This window comes from Erpetoichthys calabaricus, chromosome 3 (genome assembly GCF_900747795.2).
Source record: "Erpetoichthys calabaricus chromosome 3, fErpCal1.3, whole genome shotgun sequence".
In the NCBI taxonomy this organism is placed as follows: domain Eukaryota; kingdom Metazoa; phylum Chordata; class Cladistia; order Polypteriformes; family Polypteridae; genus Erpetoichthys; species Erpetoichthys calabaricus.
Genome location: NC_041396.2, coordinates 268,861,246 through 268,875,533, shown reverse-complemented (window position 1 = coordinate 268,875,533; position 14,288 = coordinate 268,861,246). Strand labels below are relative to the sequence as shown.

At 36.9% G+C, this 14,288-nt stretch overlaps 1 protein-coding gene across 1 annotated transcript in view; it reads left to right on the top strand.

The window, feature by feature from the left end:
- Positions 1-14,288, top strand: part of vamp2 (vesicle-associated membrane protein 2) — a 74,762-nt gene that overhangs the window by 48,910 nt on the left and 11,564 nt on the right. The window contains exons 2-3 of the mRNA XM_051925629.1: positions 10,741-10,858; positions 11,322-11,480. Of these exons, the coding sequence (XP_051781589.1) occupies positions 10,741-10,858; positions 11,322-11,480 (277 nt within the window). The remainder of the gene's footprint in view (positions 1-10,740; positions 10,859-11,321; positions 11,481-14,288) is intronic.

Here is a 14,288-nt window from a genome sequence, read left to right as displayed (position 1 = left end):
ATTTGGTTATTTTAGCTGCATTTTCCTACTTGATCAAGTGTGTTTCCCAAGATATATCATTATGTATATGCAAATATTCCAAAATATGAAAATATCTGAAATACTGATTGTCCAAGGCATTTCAGATTAGGGATACTCTCCCTGCACAAGAATGCTGGACTGTATGCGAGTCAACCACAACATTAAAACCACTGACAGGTAAAGTGAATCACATTGATTATTTTGTTACCATGGCACCTGTAAAGGGATGGCATATATTATGCATCAAGTAAACAGTCTGTTCTTGAAGGTGTTATGTTGGGAGCAGGAAAAATGGGAAAGCGTAAGGATCTGAGCGACTTTGACAAGGGCCAGATTGTGAAGGGCAGATGATTGGTTGAAAGCATCTCTGAAACAGCAGGTCTTGTGGGGTAGTCCCAGTATACAGTGGTTAGTACCTACTAAAAGTGGTCCAGGAAAGGACAACAGATGAACTGGTGACAGGGTCATGGGCACTCAAGGCTCATTGATGTGTGTAGGGAGTGACGGCAAGCCTGTCTGGTCTAACCCCACAGAAGAGCTACTAAACCACAAATCGCTGAAAAACTTAATGCTGGCCATGAGAAAAAGTTGTCCGAACACACATGCTTGCTGGGCATGGGGCAGTTTGTCTGCAGACCGGTCAGTGTTCCCATGCTGAACTCTGTCCACTACTGAAAGCACCTGCAATGAGAACTAGAATGTTAGAACTAGATCATGGAGCAATGGAAAAAGGTCTAGTCTGATGAATCAGGTTTTCTTTTAGATTATGTAGACGACAGGGTGCGTGTGAGTCATATATCTGGCGAAGAAATGGCAGTAGGATGCACAATAGAAAGAAGGCAAGTGGGCAGAGGCAGTGTGTAATGCTTTGGGTAATGTTCTGTTGGGAAACATTGGGTCCTAACATTCATGTGAATGTTACTTCAACACATATCGCCTACCTAAAGATTGTTACAGACTAAGTACACCACTTCATTGCAACAATATTCCCTGATGGCAGTAGCCTCATTTAGCAGAATAATGCACCCTGCCATACTCAAAATTTGTTCAGTAATGGTTTGAGGTACATGATAAACAGTTCAAGGTGTAGACTTGGACTACAAATTCCTCCAATCTCAATCTGATCAAGCATCTTTGGGATGTGCTGGAAAAATAACTGCAACCTATCGAGGCTCCACCTCCCAACTTTCAGGACTTCAGATACAAAAGGGCACTTTCAGAGGTCTTGCAGAGTCCACAAATCGATCAGTCAGAGCTGTTTTGGCAGTACCAGGGGGACATACACAATTTTAGGCAGGTGGTTTTAGTGTTGTGGCTGATCTGTATTATTATTATTGTATGTCTGGCTAACACATTCATTCAAGGCCATTTTCATGATTAGGATATTTTACAGCTGTTTATAATTTTTTTCCTGTTTTTTTAAACAAGTGGGACATAAGCAAATTAAGTGACTTTCTAAATGCCAAACAGTGAAGTAGAGGAAGGGAAATAAATCAGCAACATTTTGCCTTAAAGTATAGTGCATCAGCCAATACATCATACAGATAAAACACAATTTAGAATGACGGGAAAAGGTCAGCTAAAGATATTTTTTTTTCTTTGAGATACACTGTATGTTGCATCTGCAATAGGCAGGTGACTACTGAAGAGTGGACACTAATTAATACTTGAGCGTCATGTCTGGTTTATAGTACCATTTTAGAAAGAATTTAATCTGACTGAAAGTAAAGAAACTAAAAACTGAACAGTGATGTTAGTAAAACAAATAAATTATCATTTTTGGAAACCCAAAGGGTATGCGAAAACTATCAAATTCCTAATACAAGAAATTGTATAAGGCGAAATAAAGAACAAAAAAAAAAAAAAAAAACCCTATAACACAAATGGCTGGCTATAAATAAGGAGTTTGGTTAAGCAAGGGGTTTGCTTACATGGATAATTTATCATCTTGTCATCAAATTGGCTCCAATAAATTTTGTTCAGCCCTCTAGTGGTCTACCGACAATTGAATTTCATAAAATTTCCTTTTTGGCCTTAGAAAATGGGTGCTTTTGTGTTTTTAATTGATTTTCTTTTTGTTTAGATAAAAGTAAGACATCCATAAGCCAGCCAGCCAGCATACTCTATGCTTTAAAAAACATAGAGAATTCTTATAGGTATAGTGTGGCACCATTGAAAATGTTGACAAGGCTGTCATCTTTGTTTTTGTTAGTTTTACATCTAGCTTAATAGTGAATGTAAGAGAAGGGCATGTCATGCTCTAACAAGTCAAGGGAATTAAACTGCTTTAGTCTTGAAAAGAGAAGGCTGTCTAATCTAAATCAGATTCTTAAAACTGACAAAGCCATCAGTTAGAATCCTTTCAATTACTCATAGTCAAAAATATAAATTAAGAGGAACTGTATTCAGAGCAGAGTGCAGAAGCATATCTTTACACAGATATTTGTAGGAATCTGGAACAAGCTACCACATCATGTACTTCAAGCAGACCTATTAGTTAAATGAACAAGCTTTGTTCCCTGAATGCTCCCCTCTTGTTTATTAAATTTGTTATCATTTCTTATTTAGCTGATGCTTTTATCCAAGGTGACTTTCAACACTTGAGACACAATTGGCTACATTTCTTTTGTTTTTTCCATTGGAGCACGGGCAGGTGAAGTGACTTGGTCTTGGCCACACAGTATCAGTAGCAGGATTTGAACCCACAACCTCAGGCTAATCTAAAGCCATAATTACTACAGATAAAACCTTACTGTTGAACAGCACCACAGATGCTCATATTCATGTGCAGTAATTAATGCCAAATACAATCAGATATAATATTTTAGGATTGTTACTCTTCTTATTTTCTATTAATAATATAGATTAAAAGGTGGAGAGCAAGCTTTCATTTATTTGTTTAGGTTATGCTAGTATCCAAAGTAGTAATTACAAGTGTGAATTACATATTTTTTCATATTTTTATATAACTGGAAAGATTCAATTTAGTGTCTTGCTCAGGGTCAACCATTGAGTAACTTTTGTGGACCAAACCAGCATGCTTGTGAGGAAACACTTTAAATAAGCAATATTTCCTTAATTGCTGAAACAGTAAAGGTGAATGAGCTAGTGAAGAGAAGGCTAGGGTTAGATAACTTAGATAATTTCAGACTACAAAATGCAGTTCAGTATAGAAATGTGCAGCTTGATGCATGAATATAATAATATATAACAAGAATCACAAGTGAGAGGAGGCCATTCATTCCATGATGCTGTTTGTTTGGCTGTGACTTAAATTATAAAATTGTTATCTTATTCAGATAACCAACAAACACAAGCCTGGATGCACCAAGTTAAGACTCATGTTATCGAAAGACTTCGATATTTATGTTGATGCTTATGTTTTTATTCTTCAGGTAATATGCAGAATGCATTAAAATGGATGATAAAATGGTAGGCTATGTCACAAACATTTTTAGAACATAAGTCCAGGAAGGTTCTGTTCATTATTCTTTCTGAGCTAGTAAATTTACATATAAAGTATTGTATGCAGTTCTGATTTCTGTGAAAGAAGAAAATATATGGAAGTGTGGCAAGCTGTATAGAGAAGAGTAGCAACAGGCAATCCTCATGGCAGGTGCCCCTTCTACTCTGTTATTTCAGCTCCTGATTGTTCAAAACTCTGCTGCAAGAGTCCTGACACAGAACTGCAACAGCAAGCACCCATTCTGCTCCATCTTCACTGGACCCCAATGTCTTATAGGATTGAATATAAAATTCTATTAACAACATAGGACATAGGGAGCTTTAAATGGTTGAACAACATCAGTAACCTCCTCCATCATTATGCTCCTGCCCACTGACTAAAGTCCAGTTTTGTTGTGCCTTAGCTCCATTGCATACAGACTATGGAATTAATTAGATCAGCTGACTCAATGTATTCTTTTAAAATGCAACTTAAAGTGCACTTTTTTCAGGAAGGCATTTAAATTATCCTGACATTCTAACCCTTTCTTTCATGTTACCCCCTCTGTTCAGGTGCTCGGGATGATTTGTATTTGTGTCACAAATGATTTTGTTTGTTCAAGATTTTCTTAATAGTATTTTGTTTATTTCTTATTCAGGTTTATTGTTTTTTATTGTAATTCAAAATTTTGTGTTTCCTATGTTCATCTTTATTTAGTGTTTTATATGGATATTATTTGTTTTCAATGTTGCCTATTCCTTGTTGTTCTTTTTGCATTACTGTGAAGCACTTCTAGTGTGGGAAAACTGCTATATGTCAATAAAATGTTTTCTATAACGTGTGTGGAGGGAAAAAAGCAATCACCCCCTTAAATTTGCAATCGCCTTTAATTGCCATCAAGTAAATTCTTCCTAATATTTGTTTGGTGTCTACTATTGCACAGTGGAATTTTGGCTTGCAATCTATTGGACCATTTTTCCAATTATTATTATACTGTAGATGACAGTTCATTGGATCTCTTAAAAATCAAATGTATTCTGGTGTGTCTTTGTAATCTAAATGTGGCATCTAAATTGTGTGTAAAGCTAGTTGTTGATCATACCTACTATGCTGCTGGGCAAGATGTGTCCTAGAAGGAACCTGCATTCATGTTGTACTGTACAGTCTAAATGTAAAATACTGTGGATTTTCACAGTGTACTATTATATACACGAGAACATTATTGTGACATAAGAAAAAGAGTATTAGTTAGGTAAGTAAGGTATAAAAGTGACAATAAATTAGTATTACCTAACAAAGTAGTATTCAGGTAGCATTCCAAGTTTAATTCAGTTCATGTCCCACTTGCTATATAATAAACAGTAAAAAAGAATGCAACATAATATTGAAACATAAAGAAATATCATGCAATATATACAAAAATTATAATGTGTACTGTATATGCTGTGAACACCAAGGGTCCCTGTTGCCCTGTTAGACCCAACAGACAGACGCCGACACAGGGTAAAAGCACCAAGAAGTATTCTTTTTATTCTTTTTTTCCCCTCTGTAGTGCCTCCAATGCACCGCAGCCACAGCAAACAGGCAATACAATAATAAATAAACACAGTACTTTTCTCCACTACACCTCCCAGCAAGCTTTGTCACACTCCTCCCAACTCCGGCTCTCTTGCTGGGTTCCCAGCAGTCCTTTATATAGTCCTGGACCTGGAAGTGCTTCTGTTCTTCGTCCCACGTGACTTGCCAGTACATCTGGAGAATTCAGGTTTTCAATCAGCCCGATCCCCCATCCTTCCATTACTGGGGAGTCCTGGCCGGAATAAACTGCCGGCCGTCCCTTACAATGCATATCTGTACAGTGTCCAAATTCAAACTAAGTCAACCACATTTTGAAAATGACCATTTCATAGGAAAATGAACACTTTTCACTTGGATAGATGGTTTTTGAAAATCAATAACTCATCCACTCCTAAGTAGACCAGGTGCCACCACAAATATTTTTAAATATATTTTTTATATTTTTACAGCAGCATTAAGAAACTTTAAAAAAAAACAACATATTTTTGTAATTTATTTTCTTGGTTTAATAAGACTTAATTTGCCTTTGCCTTGTTGTGTTCCCTCTTATGTGTGGCTTAAAGTTTTTGAAACTTTAGAAGAATCGGTTAATTAAAACCTTTCATGTTTATAACAATAAAATATAAACTAGCTTTAGGAATTTTGCCTGAACATTACATGTAAATAAAATGTTTGTGCCATTAATTGTTAAGTACTGCAAAACAATATCTGTTAATGGCAAAAAACAGTATTTTATTTTTCAATTTTTGGTTCTGTAATGTTGTTTTGGATTTATTTTTAACAATAACAGACACCCTACAATACAAAATTACCTAAAACACACTTCTCAAAAAGTTGTTTGCTATTGCTCACACTTGCCTCTAATTCTATAGTTGTGATTGTGAAACTAACACAATAAGAAACAGAAATTAAAAAGTAAATAAAATAATGAGCAAAAATGTTTAAAGTGGCTAGAGCTGTCATCATGTCATCTGTCCTCAATGTCCTTGATCTTTCCTTTGCCATTTGATGCTGTTAACCATCAGATCCTCCATGACACACTCTCTAACCTACACATCAGTAGGTGCACTCTCAGATATATAGACAGATAGATTGTGATGCAGTGGCATTGTTAGGGTGGGCTTTTGGTGCTTTAACCACTGATCTCAGATGTCCAGCCCCTGATCAATGAGAGCGCCCCCCCCACTTGTCCAATGTGTATAGGCTTATAACTCTAAGAGAAGGATAACTAGAGTAGAATGGCCAGTAACAGACTGTCATAGGCAGGGTAAAAGTTGGGGCACCAGCTCGATGACCCCATTTAATGTTAACAGAAATATAGCTGCACAGTGGCAAAACGAAAACAAAAAAAAGGCTTTGATTAGCTTTGGTTTCTTTCTTGGGATTTAGATTCCCTGCCCTCCTCTTTTGCCGGTCAACATCTGATGCTAGGATCCCTGGTTGTCTGCCTTTTATACCATCAGTGCTGGAAGGGGCAGGCTTTTCTTAGAGGTGCGGGGCAAAGCTAGGTGTCTTTTTCAGTGGTCCTTCAGTGCAGTTGGTCTCTGCACTACTTCTCATCCTGCGATGGAACTGCTTACCTTGTCAGAGCCAGGAAGGTGGTCCCAAGGCACACATGCTTGGCAGTAGTCATATGTTGTGTTTGGTTTAGAACTCCTTACTTGTGAGGGTCAATTTTGTAACATTGTCCTGTAACGCGTTTTTCAAAACAGTCCTCCAGAATGATGACTTTGTAAGTTGCTTTGAATAAGTGTCTGCTAAGAGAGTAAGGTTTTGTTTAACAAGAAATACTAAAGCTCCCACCTCTGTAAAGGAGTGATGAGCATTCTCTTTTTATAGGAACTAAATTATTAATGCATAAATAAACTATTTTATGTTATCTATGACCCTTGATTAATTTAATACATACATTAAAAATGAATGAAATACATCATCTCCTTTTAGAAAAAAAAAGGTCTTACATCTAAAGTAACAGCTTGTTATTGACCACAGGGGGCCATATGTTGTTAAACTGAAGACAGCCATTTAATGCAGCCTACCAGTGTCGCCTTCTGTTTGTAAATTGAACCTTTTTGTAAAAAGGGGTACTGCAGCCATTTTATTTCACCATTTCTGTCTTAATTATGAATTATTTTGCTGTAGTCTTTTCAACTTGAGAACTATTTATTGATTTGGAATTGAAACGGATTGTGCATAGTTTTCCTTTTTTTTAAAATAATAAAAATTAAATCCATTGTTCTTTTTCTTAATGCTGTTTCAGCAGACTCTGACAAGGAGGATGTTTTGAGGAAATGGTTTGGGAAGTAGATTAGTGGCTTAAACTGATCTCGTATAAAGACCCAGAAACCCATTTTGCTGTATTCTGTCAGAACAGTTTTAGTGTATAACAAAATGTATAGTTATATTTTAGAACCAAAGTCACTCAGTGTGTCAACACTGTACCAAAAAATAGCATTAACTTTGAAAGAATTTGAACAATGTGTGTCATCTAGTGCTCAAGGAGTTACCAGCTCTACGATAAAGACTTCCATTTACCATCATCATCCCTTTTTTTCCATAACTCGAAATCATTTTATAGCATGGAGTACCTTTGTAATTGTTGTTCACAATGTATGTTAAGTGGGGAAAGTAATTGTAGAGGTAGGCAGACTGATAATTGTTTCAAAGTACTTCTAACACTAAACTAATGAATTCTTACCCATCTACAATATGTATGTGGCAAGATTCTTGAACTCGGTCTTAGAGGGCACAGTAGAAGTAAATTGTTATTGCAGCTATTCATTTAATGACATGTTAATTTTTGCCTTATATTAAACTTGCAGAATGGCATGGTGGCACAGTGGAAAGTACTGCTGCCTAATGGGTCCACCATCCTGGGGTCAAATCCCATTCCCGGTCATTGTCAACATTCAGTTTGTTTGTTCTCCCCATGCTTGCATGGATTTTCCTCTGGATACTCTGGTTTTCTTCCACATCCTCAAGGACATACTGGTTAGGATAACTGGCAATTACAAATTGTCCCAGTGTGTGTGTGTCTGTGCGATTTAGGGTCATTGAAAGACTGATGCCCTGCCCAGGGCTGTTTAAAGCTTTGTGCAAAGTGTTCCTGGGGTAGGCTCCATCCCCCTACAATTTTAAATTGGATTTAGTGGGTTTGAGATTGTTAAGTTGTATCATGTCTGCATTAAACTTAGTGTTCAACTAATCATTTTGTCTTAACAGTTTTTGTGCTTACAATGTATATTTCATATATCTCTAAAATATATTTCATTTCAGAAATTAAGAAATGCAAGACATTTAGTTTTCCTGAGCTTTATTTGTTAACAAAACAGCATTGTTTATTTGAAATACATCTTTAGAGTTCTTTCTGCTTTTTTAACTAATAGACAGATGATACTTAATAAAGCTCACATTATAAAAAGAGGCTCAAGTACAAATTAATTCTCTGATGGTTTATATTATAACCTAACTATTGAAATAGTATCATTTTACTATCAATTTGATCTTTGTTAGGCCATACCTACTCCATTCTCTAAGGAGTCATCCAGGTAGTATCCTAAATGCATGCCTAGACCACTACAACAGACTCTTTTCAATAGCAGTTCTGCTACCAGGAAGTCCTGTACAATTGATGTCCTAATTTCAGCCTGTTATTTTCACAATGTCATTGTTTTGGGCACTTTTCATAGATCAAGACCATAGTTGAGGATTGAGATATAGACTAACTGGCAACAAGAGTGTTTTACTTCACCATGGTTCTCTCACAATATATGCAATCCTCCTGTCAAGGGATTCATTGGTCAGTTTCATTACAACCATAACTAATGAACAAGATCCAGAGGTTGTTAAACTTCTACACTGCTCTTACTTAACATGCAGAAAGCAAGCCACTTTTTTCTGGCAAAGAACCTTGCCCTTACATTTTGAGAGGACAGTTCCCACCTTAACCACATCACTCTGAGCTGTGAACTGAACCAGTGTGACCTCAGTCTTATCCAGTGTGGCTGAGGTCACAAGCTGAAGTTGCCAAAATCACCTGCAAACAGCAAGGATTCAATGCTTACACCTCAAACTGGATACTCTTCAAACAATGGTTGTATCTTGATGTACTATAACTGAAAACCACAAACTGGTAAATCTCTACATTATTAAGCGTGTGCTCTGGTAGGGCAACCAAAATGTCAGCTATATTCACTTATAAATTTCTTTTGAGTGTGTGTTTGTGTGCCTCCATTTTGTACATATATGTACCATATATTTAAATAAATAATGCATCTCAAAAAACAGCTTGTACAAAAATTTTGCAAATAAGCCTGGTCTCATGAAAAAATGGAGCAGACTGCTTAAAATCACTTTCTACAGCAGACTGTTTTGGTGATGAGTGCTGGACCAAACTGGACCAAAAAACAATAGGCTTGGAGCTTGTAACAAGTCAAGCAGTATACAACTTGTTTGAAGAAAAGAGGTCACTTTTCCAAAAAAAAAAAAAAGTTATTGTTGTACATAGGTATTGGTTTAGGGCAGAAACCATTTCTTTCGAAATGTTCTATCTTTGCTAGTTTGCAGTCTCCCAGGCGCTCTAAACAACACAATGAAAAAGTTGTAATTTTAAGCCATGAAACTCGAGATTTTCCACTGATATACACACACAGACACACATACAGACACCATGCTAAAAATCAACTGTTTTGAACTTTGTTGAATCAGAATCTGAACTTAATTTAATAGAGAATTTTTCACCAATTCACCAGACTTTCATTTATATGAAAGTAAAATGTGAAAAAAGCAAAGAGCCCTGAATATTTCTGAAGGCACAGCCTTCTACCACAATTTCATTAGCTGGCTATGTTGTAGCAAGCTAATACTAATAAGACCTTCTGTGTTTTGAGTAATTTGTCATCTTGGCAATTTGTATTTATGAAAACAAGTGTGTGCAAACATTCCACAATTGCTTTATGTTCAATGGATGCTAAAATTTTAAAAAGTGGAATAAGAATGGGAATGAAAGTTTTATATGGCAGATCGGTACTAAATCTGCATGCTGTTTTGTAGGAACAGGGAAAGCAAGATGACAAATAATGCAAAAAGGTTAGTTATAGCCATGAATAAGTGGATGCATCATTGCCAGTAAAGGGCCCAGTGTCAATTCTTAATTGCAGTTGGCCTGTAGTGTGGTTGGATGACTGGCTAGCCTTGCATAGTTAAATCTTGGGTCAAGAATGTTGTTTTTTCTTGTAGGTTACCATTTGGATGGGTAAGAACATACTTAATATAATAAAATATATTGTGTGTGTATGTATGTGATATACATACTGTATGTGTACAGATTTCATGGTATTTTCATGTTCCGTATTGTGTAAAGTATAAAGTTTTTCTTTTTTTGGGTTACATTTTGTTCTGCATTTTATTTATAGTTGAGGAACTGGTATTCGTCAAAGTTAATTTTTTGCCTTGTGCTCACAGCTGCTGATATAAGCTATAGCCCACACAGTCCTGAAGTTAATTAGGAGGGATTCAGAATGTTACATTATGTTGTGCTATGTTTTTAATAGTATAAATTGTGCCACATGTAGAAATTAAGATGTCTATTGCAATGAAAACATGGTGTCACTAAAACCTTTTATGGACCTAGTTAAATAGTTTTTGTAGCTTTGCAGGTTAAAATGTATCACTATCCATTTTCCTTGTATTGTTAGGTCTGCCCCAGCCGCCGCCCCAGCAGCAGGAGAAGGGGGAGCCCCAGCAGCACCCACTCCGCCTCCCAATCTGACAAGCAACCGCCGGCTGCAGCAGACACAAGCCCAAGTAGATGAAGTAAGTAATGATTGCTGAGGACATCCTTTAGGCTATTTGCTTACCACATACACAAAAGCTGTGAAGGAATTGAGGAATGAAAAGGTGAAAGTGAGTGAGGCCTTCTTGGACCTTTGCAAGGAAAAAAATGCATGTGATAAGCAAGATAATGAGGTTGCCATTAGTGTAAAATACATCTCTATGTGATTCAAGAAAATCATATGGTAGCAGAGGCTGAACATCAGAAAGAATAGACACACAGAGCTACCCATCATTGACATATTCAAAATTTTTGTTCATGATGTAAAAATAGAAATACATATCGAGTCTGCAGTCTAGGGAGGATATATTGAAACACAGGGTAATAATTTAGAAGTTGAAAAAACCAAGATGTGGGGGCAGTGATGTGATAACTGAAATCTTGAGTTACATCAGCAGATAGCCTCCACATTTAATTTTTATCTCCTCTTCATTTCTTCCTCAGGTGGTGGACATCATGCGCGTCAATGTTGATAAAGTCCTCGAAAGGGATCAGAAGCTGTCAGAACTGGATGATCGTGCAGATGCGCTCCAGGCTGGAGCATCCCAGTTTGAAACCAGTGCCGCCAAGCTTAAACGCAAATACTGGTGGAAGAATCTCAAGGTAAGTCTTTGTGCTAAAATGGAGATGGTTATAGTATATACTAATCTGTGGCGTTCAGAAGGCCATTCCCTTTGGTATAAAAACACACACATAAGTTGAAGTGAAATGGACTGCAGTGGCTCATTAACAACTGTCTTGTGTTTGTTTTATAAGTTGTGACTGGTGAGTTTCTGATTTTGTATTCCTTCATGCCCGCATATATAATGTATAGTTTTATCATTCAGTCACTACACATTAAAAAGTATGATTAGGCATTTATCATTCAGCATAAAAGGTATGGGACGAAACGGTGGCGTAGTGGGTAGCGCTGCTGCCTTGCAGTTGGGAGATCTGGGGACCTGGGTTCACTTCCCGGGTCCTCCCTGCGTGGAGTTTGCATGTACTCCTCGTGTCTGCTTGGGTTTCCTCTGGGCACTCTGGTTTCCTCCCACAGTCCAAAGACATGCAGGTTAGGTGGATTGGCGATTCTAAATTGGCCCTAGTGTGTGCTTGGTGTGTGGGTGTGTTTGTGTGTGTCCTGCGGTGGGTTGGCACCCTGCCCAGGATTGGTTCCCTGCCTTGTGCCCTGTGTTGGCTGGGATTGGCTCCAGCAGACCCCCGTGACCCTGTGTTCGGATTCAGCGGGTTGGAAAATGGATGGATGGATGGATAAAAGGTATGTGAAAATGATCAAACGAGCAGTCTTCAGGGGCTGGGCACAATAAAAACTGGAGCCCTACCAGCAATAATGTTTTTAAGGAAATCTCTATATATGCAAAACAACAAAACGTTCTGTATCCATCTGTAACCAGGCATAATGTCATCCACCATCCACAAGATGGCTGGAATGTCCAAAAGCAATAAGAACCACAAGGGCTAGCTAGCATATCCAGTGAACAGAGATTCTCAAGTGCACAACATCATTCAAACAGATGGACTTTCCAGTGTACTATTGTGCCCTCTGTCCTATAATAATAATAAAAAATGTTATTTATAATGTGCTTTTCTTAAATCCAAGGCAATATAAACCATAAAAACAAGTAGTCAAAGTAACATAACAAAATGAAAAACTGTATATAACAGACATTATAAATAACAACAAAGCAGAATAATAGAAAAAACATACAACTTCATATGATTCAGTTAAAATCCAAGTAAAAGAAAAGCAGATCTTAAAAGTTAAAATCCTTAGAGCGCTATATTGAGGTTACAGGTGTTAGTGGTAGGTGATAACCACATACTGTCAACAGATTCTAAAGAAATTAATTTTATCTATAGAAGAAGGAATACCAATTAAAATAACCTCAGTCTTTGAGCAGTTTATTTGAAGGAAATTGTGTTGCATTCATAACTTTATTTCCTGGAGACAACTGGTAGGGAGAGTTATACTTGTAAGTTTTACACCAGTATAGATTTGAGTGTCATTTGCATAACAATGATACATCAAGCCATATTTCCTTATGATTTGCCCTAGTGGTAACATACAGATGCTAAACAGAGTAGGCCCCAGAACTGAACCCTGAGGAACACCATGGTGTTCAGGGGCAACGTGAGATTTACTATAATATTACCCATGAGGACAAATTGAGAACAGATAAATACGACTTAAACCAATCAAGCACTGTACCAGATAGTCTGACCAACTTTTCCCTGTGCTCAATTTAAAGGACGTGGCGGACCATGTCAACGGCAGCACTGAGATCAAGCAGTACTAGGATATTAAATGCCCCTGAAACAGCTGAAATAATGAGGTTGTACATATCCCTGACTAGGACAATTTCAGTGCTGTATCCAGTTGTAAAGCCAAAATGAAATTGGTCCATAAATTATGAAGTGACAAATGATTGTGTAATTGAGCAGAGACAATACGTTTTAAGTATTTTAGCAAGAAATCGTTAGAGATTGGTCTATAGCTGGATAGATCACTCAGCGCTTGTTAACTGGTGTGATAGCAGCAGCTTTTAACTGTGTGGGAACCAGTCCCGAGGTGGGAAAGGTATTGCGTAACAATCAGCCAAATGGATGATAGACAGTTTTTTTAAGGATGGGTTTGGGTCAAGAAAGCAGGTGGTAGCCCTCATTTTTGACACCAAATTAAAAACATATTCCAGATTTATAGTAATAAAACCTAAGAAAGCAATAGAAGGCAGACTGATGGGATAAATCTCATTTGGATCAGAAGAAGAGGCACTGGACAAAGAAGCAGTAACACTCTATTTTAGTAATAAAATACTTTAAAAAAAAAAAAAAAAAAAATGTATTACACTGTGCAATAAAACAATAATACTGGGCTATTAATCATTTAATACAATTAATAAATTGCTTAAACCAACTGTCAATAACTTGGAACAGTTTAATAATCTGTTGTTTAAACATTTTGTCTATGAACAGTAAGACCCGATTCTTTAAAATAGCCATTCAAGTTGAATTCCTGTAGCTTTAAATGCATGTAACTCATTTGTGTACCATGGAGAACGTTTAACAAAAGAGACGGTCTGTTTTTCCAGAGAGGCAAACTGATCCAAAATTGATGCAGATACAGAATTATACTGATGCAAAGAGTTGATATCAGAAAGATTGACAACAAAATTAATGAAGACACTATGATCAATATTCTTAATATTTCTTATTGTGAAACGTTTTTGTAAGGACTAAGGCAATGAGATATTTGAATCCTATGTAATGAATTTGTGATCAAAAGTACTCAATTCAGTACCCACAAGACTGTCTTCATCAATGCCAGAAGTGCAGACCAACTCCAAAATATGACCCTTCTTGTGTGTAGAAAATTTACCCTGTGCGAGGTGGAAACATTCAAAGACCTCAAAC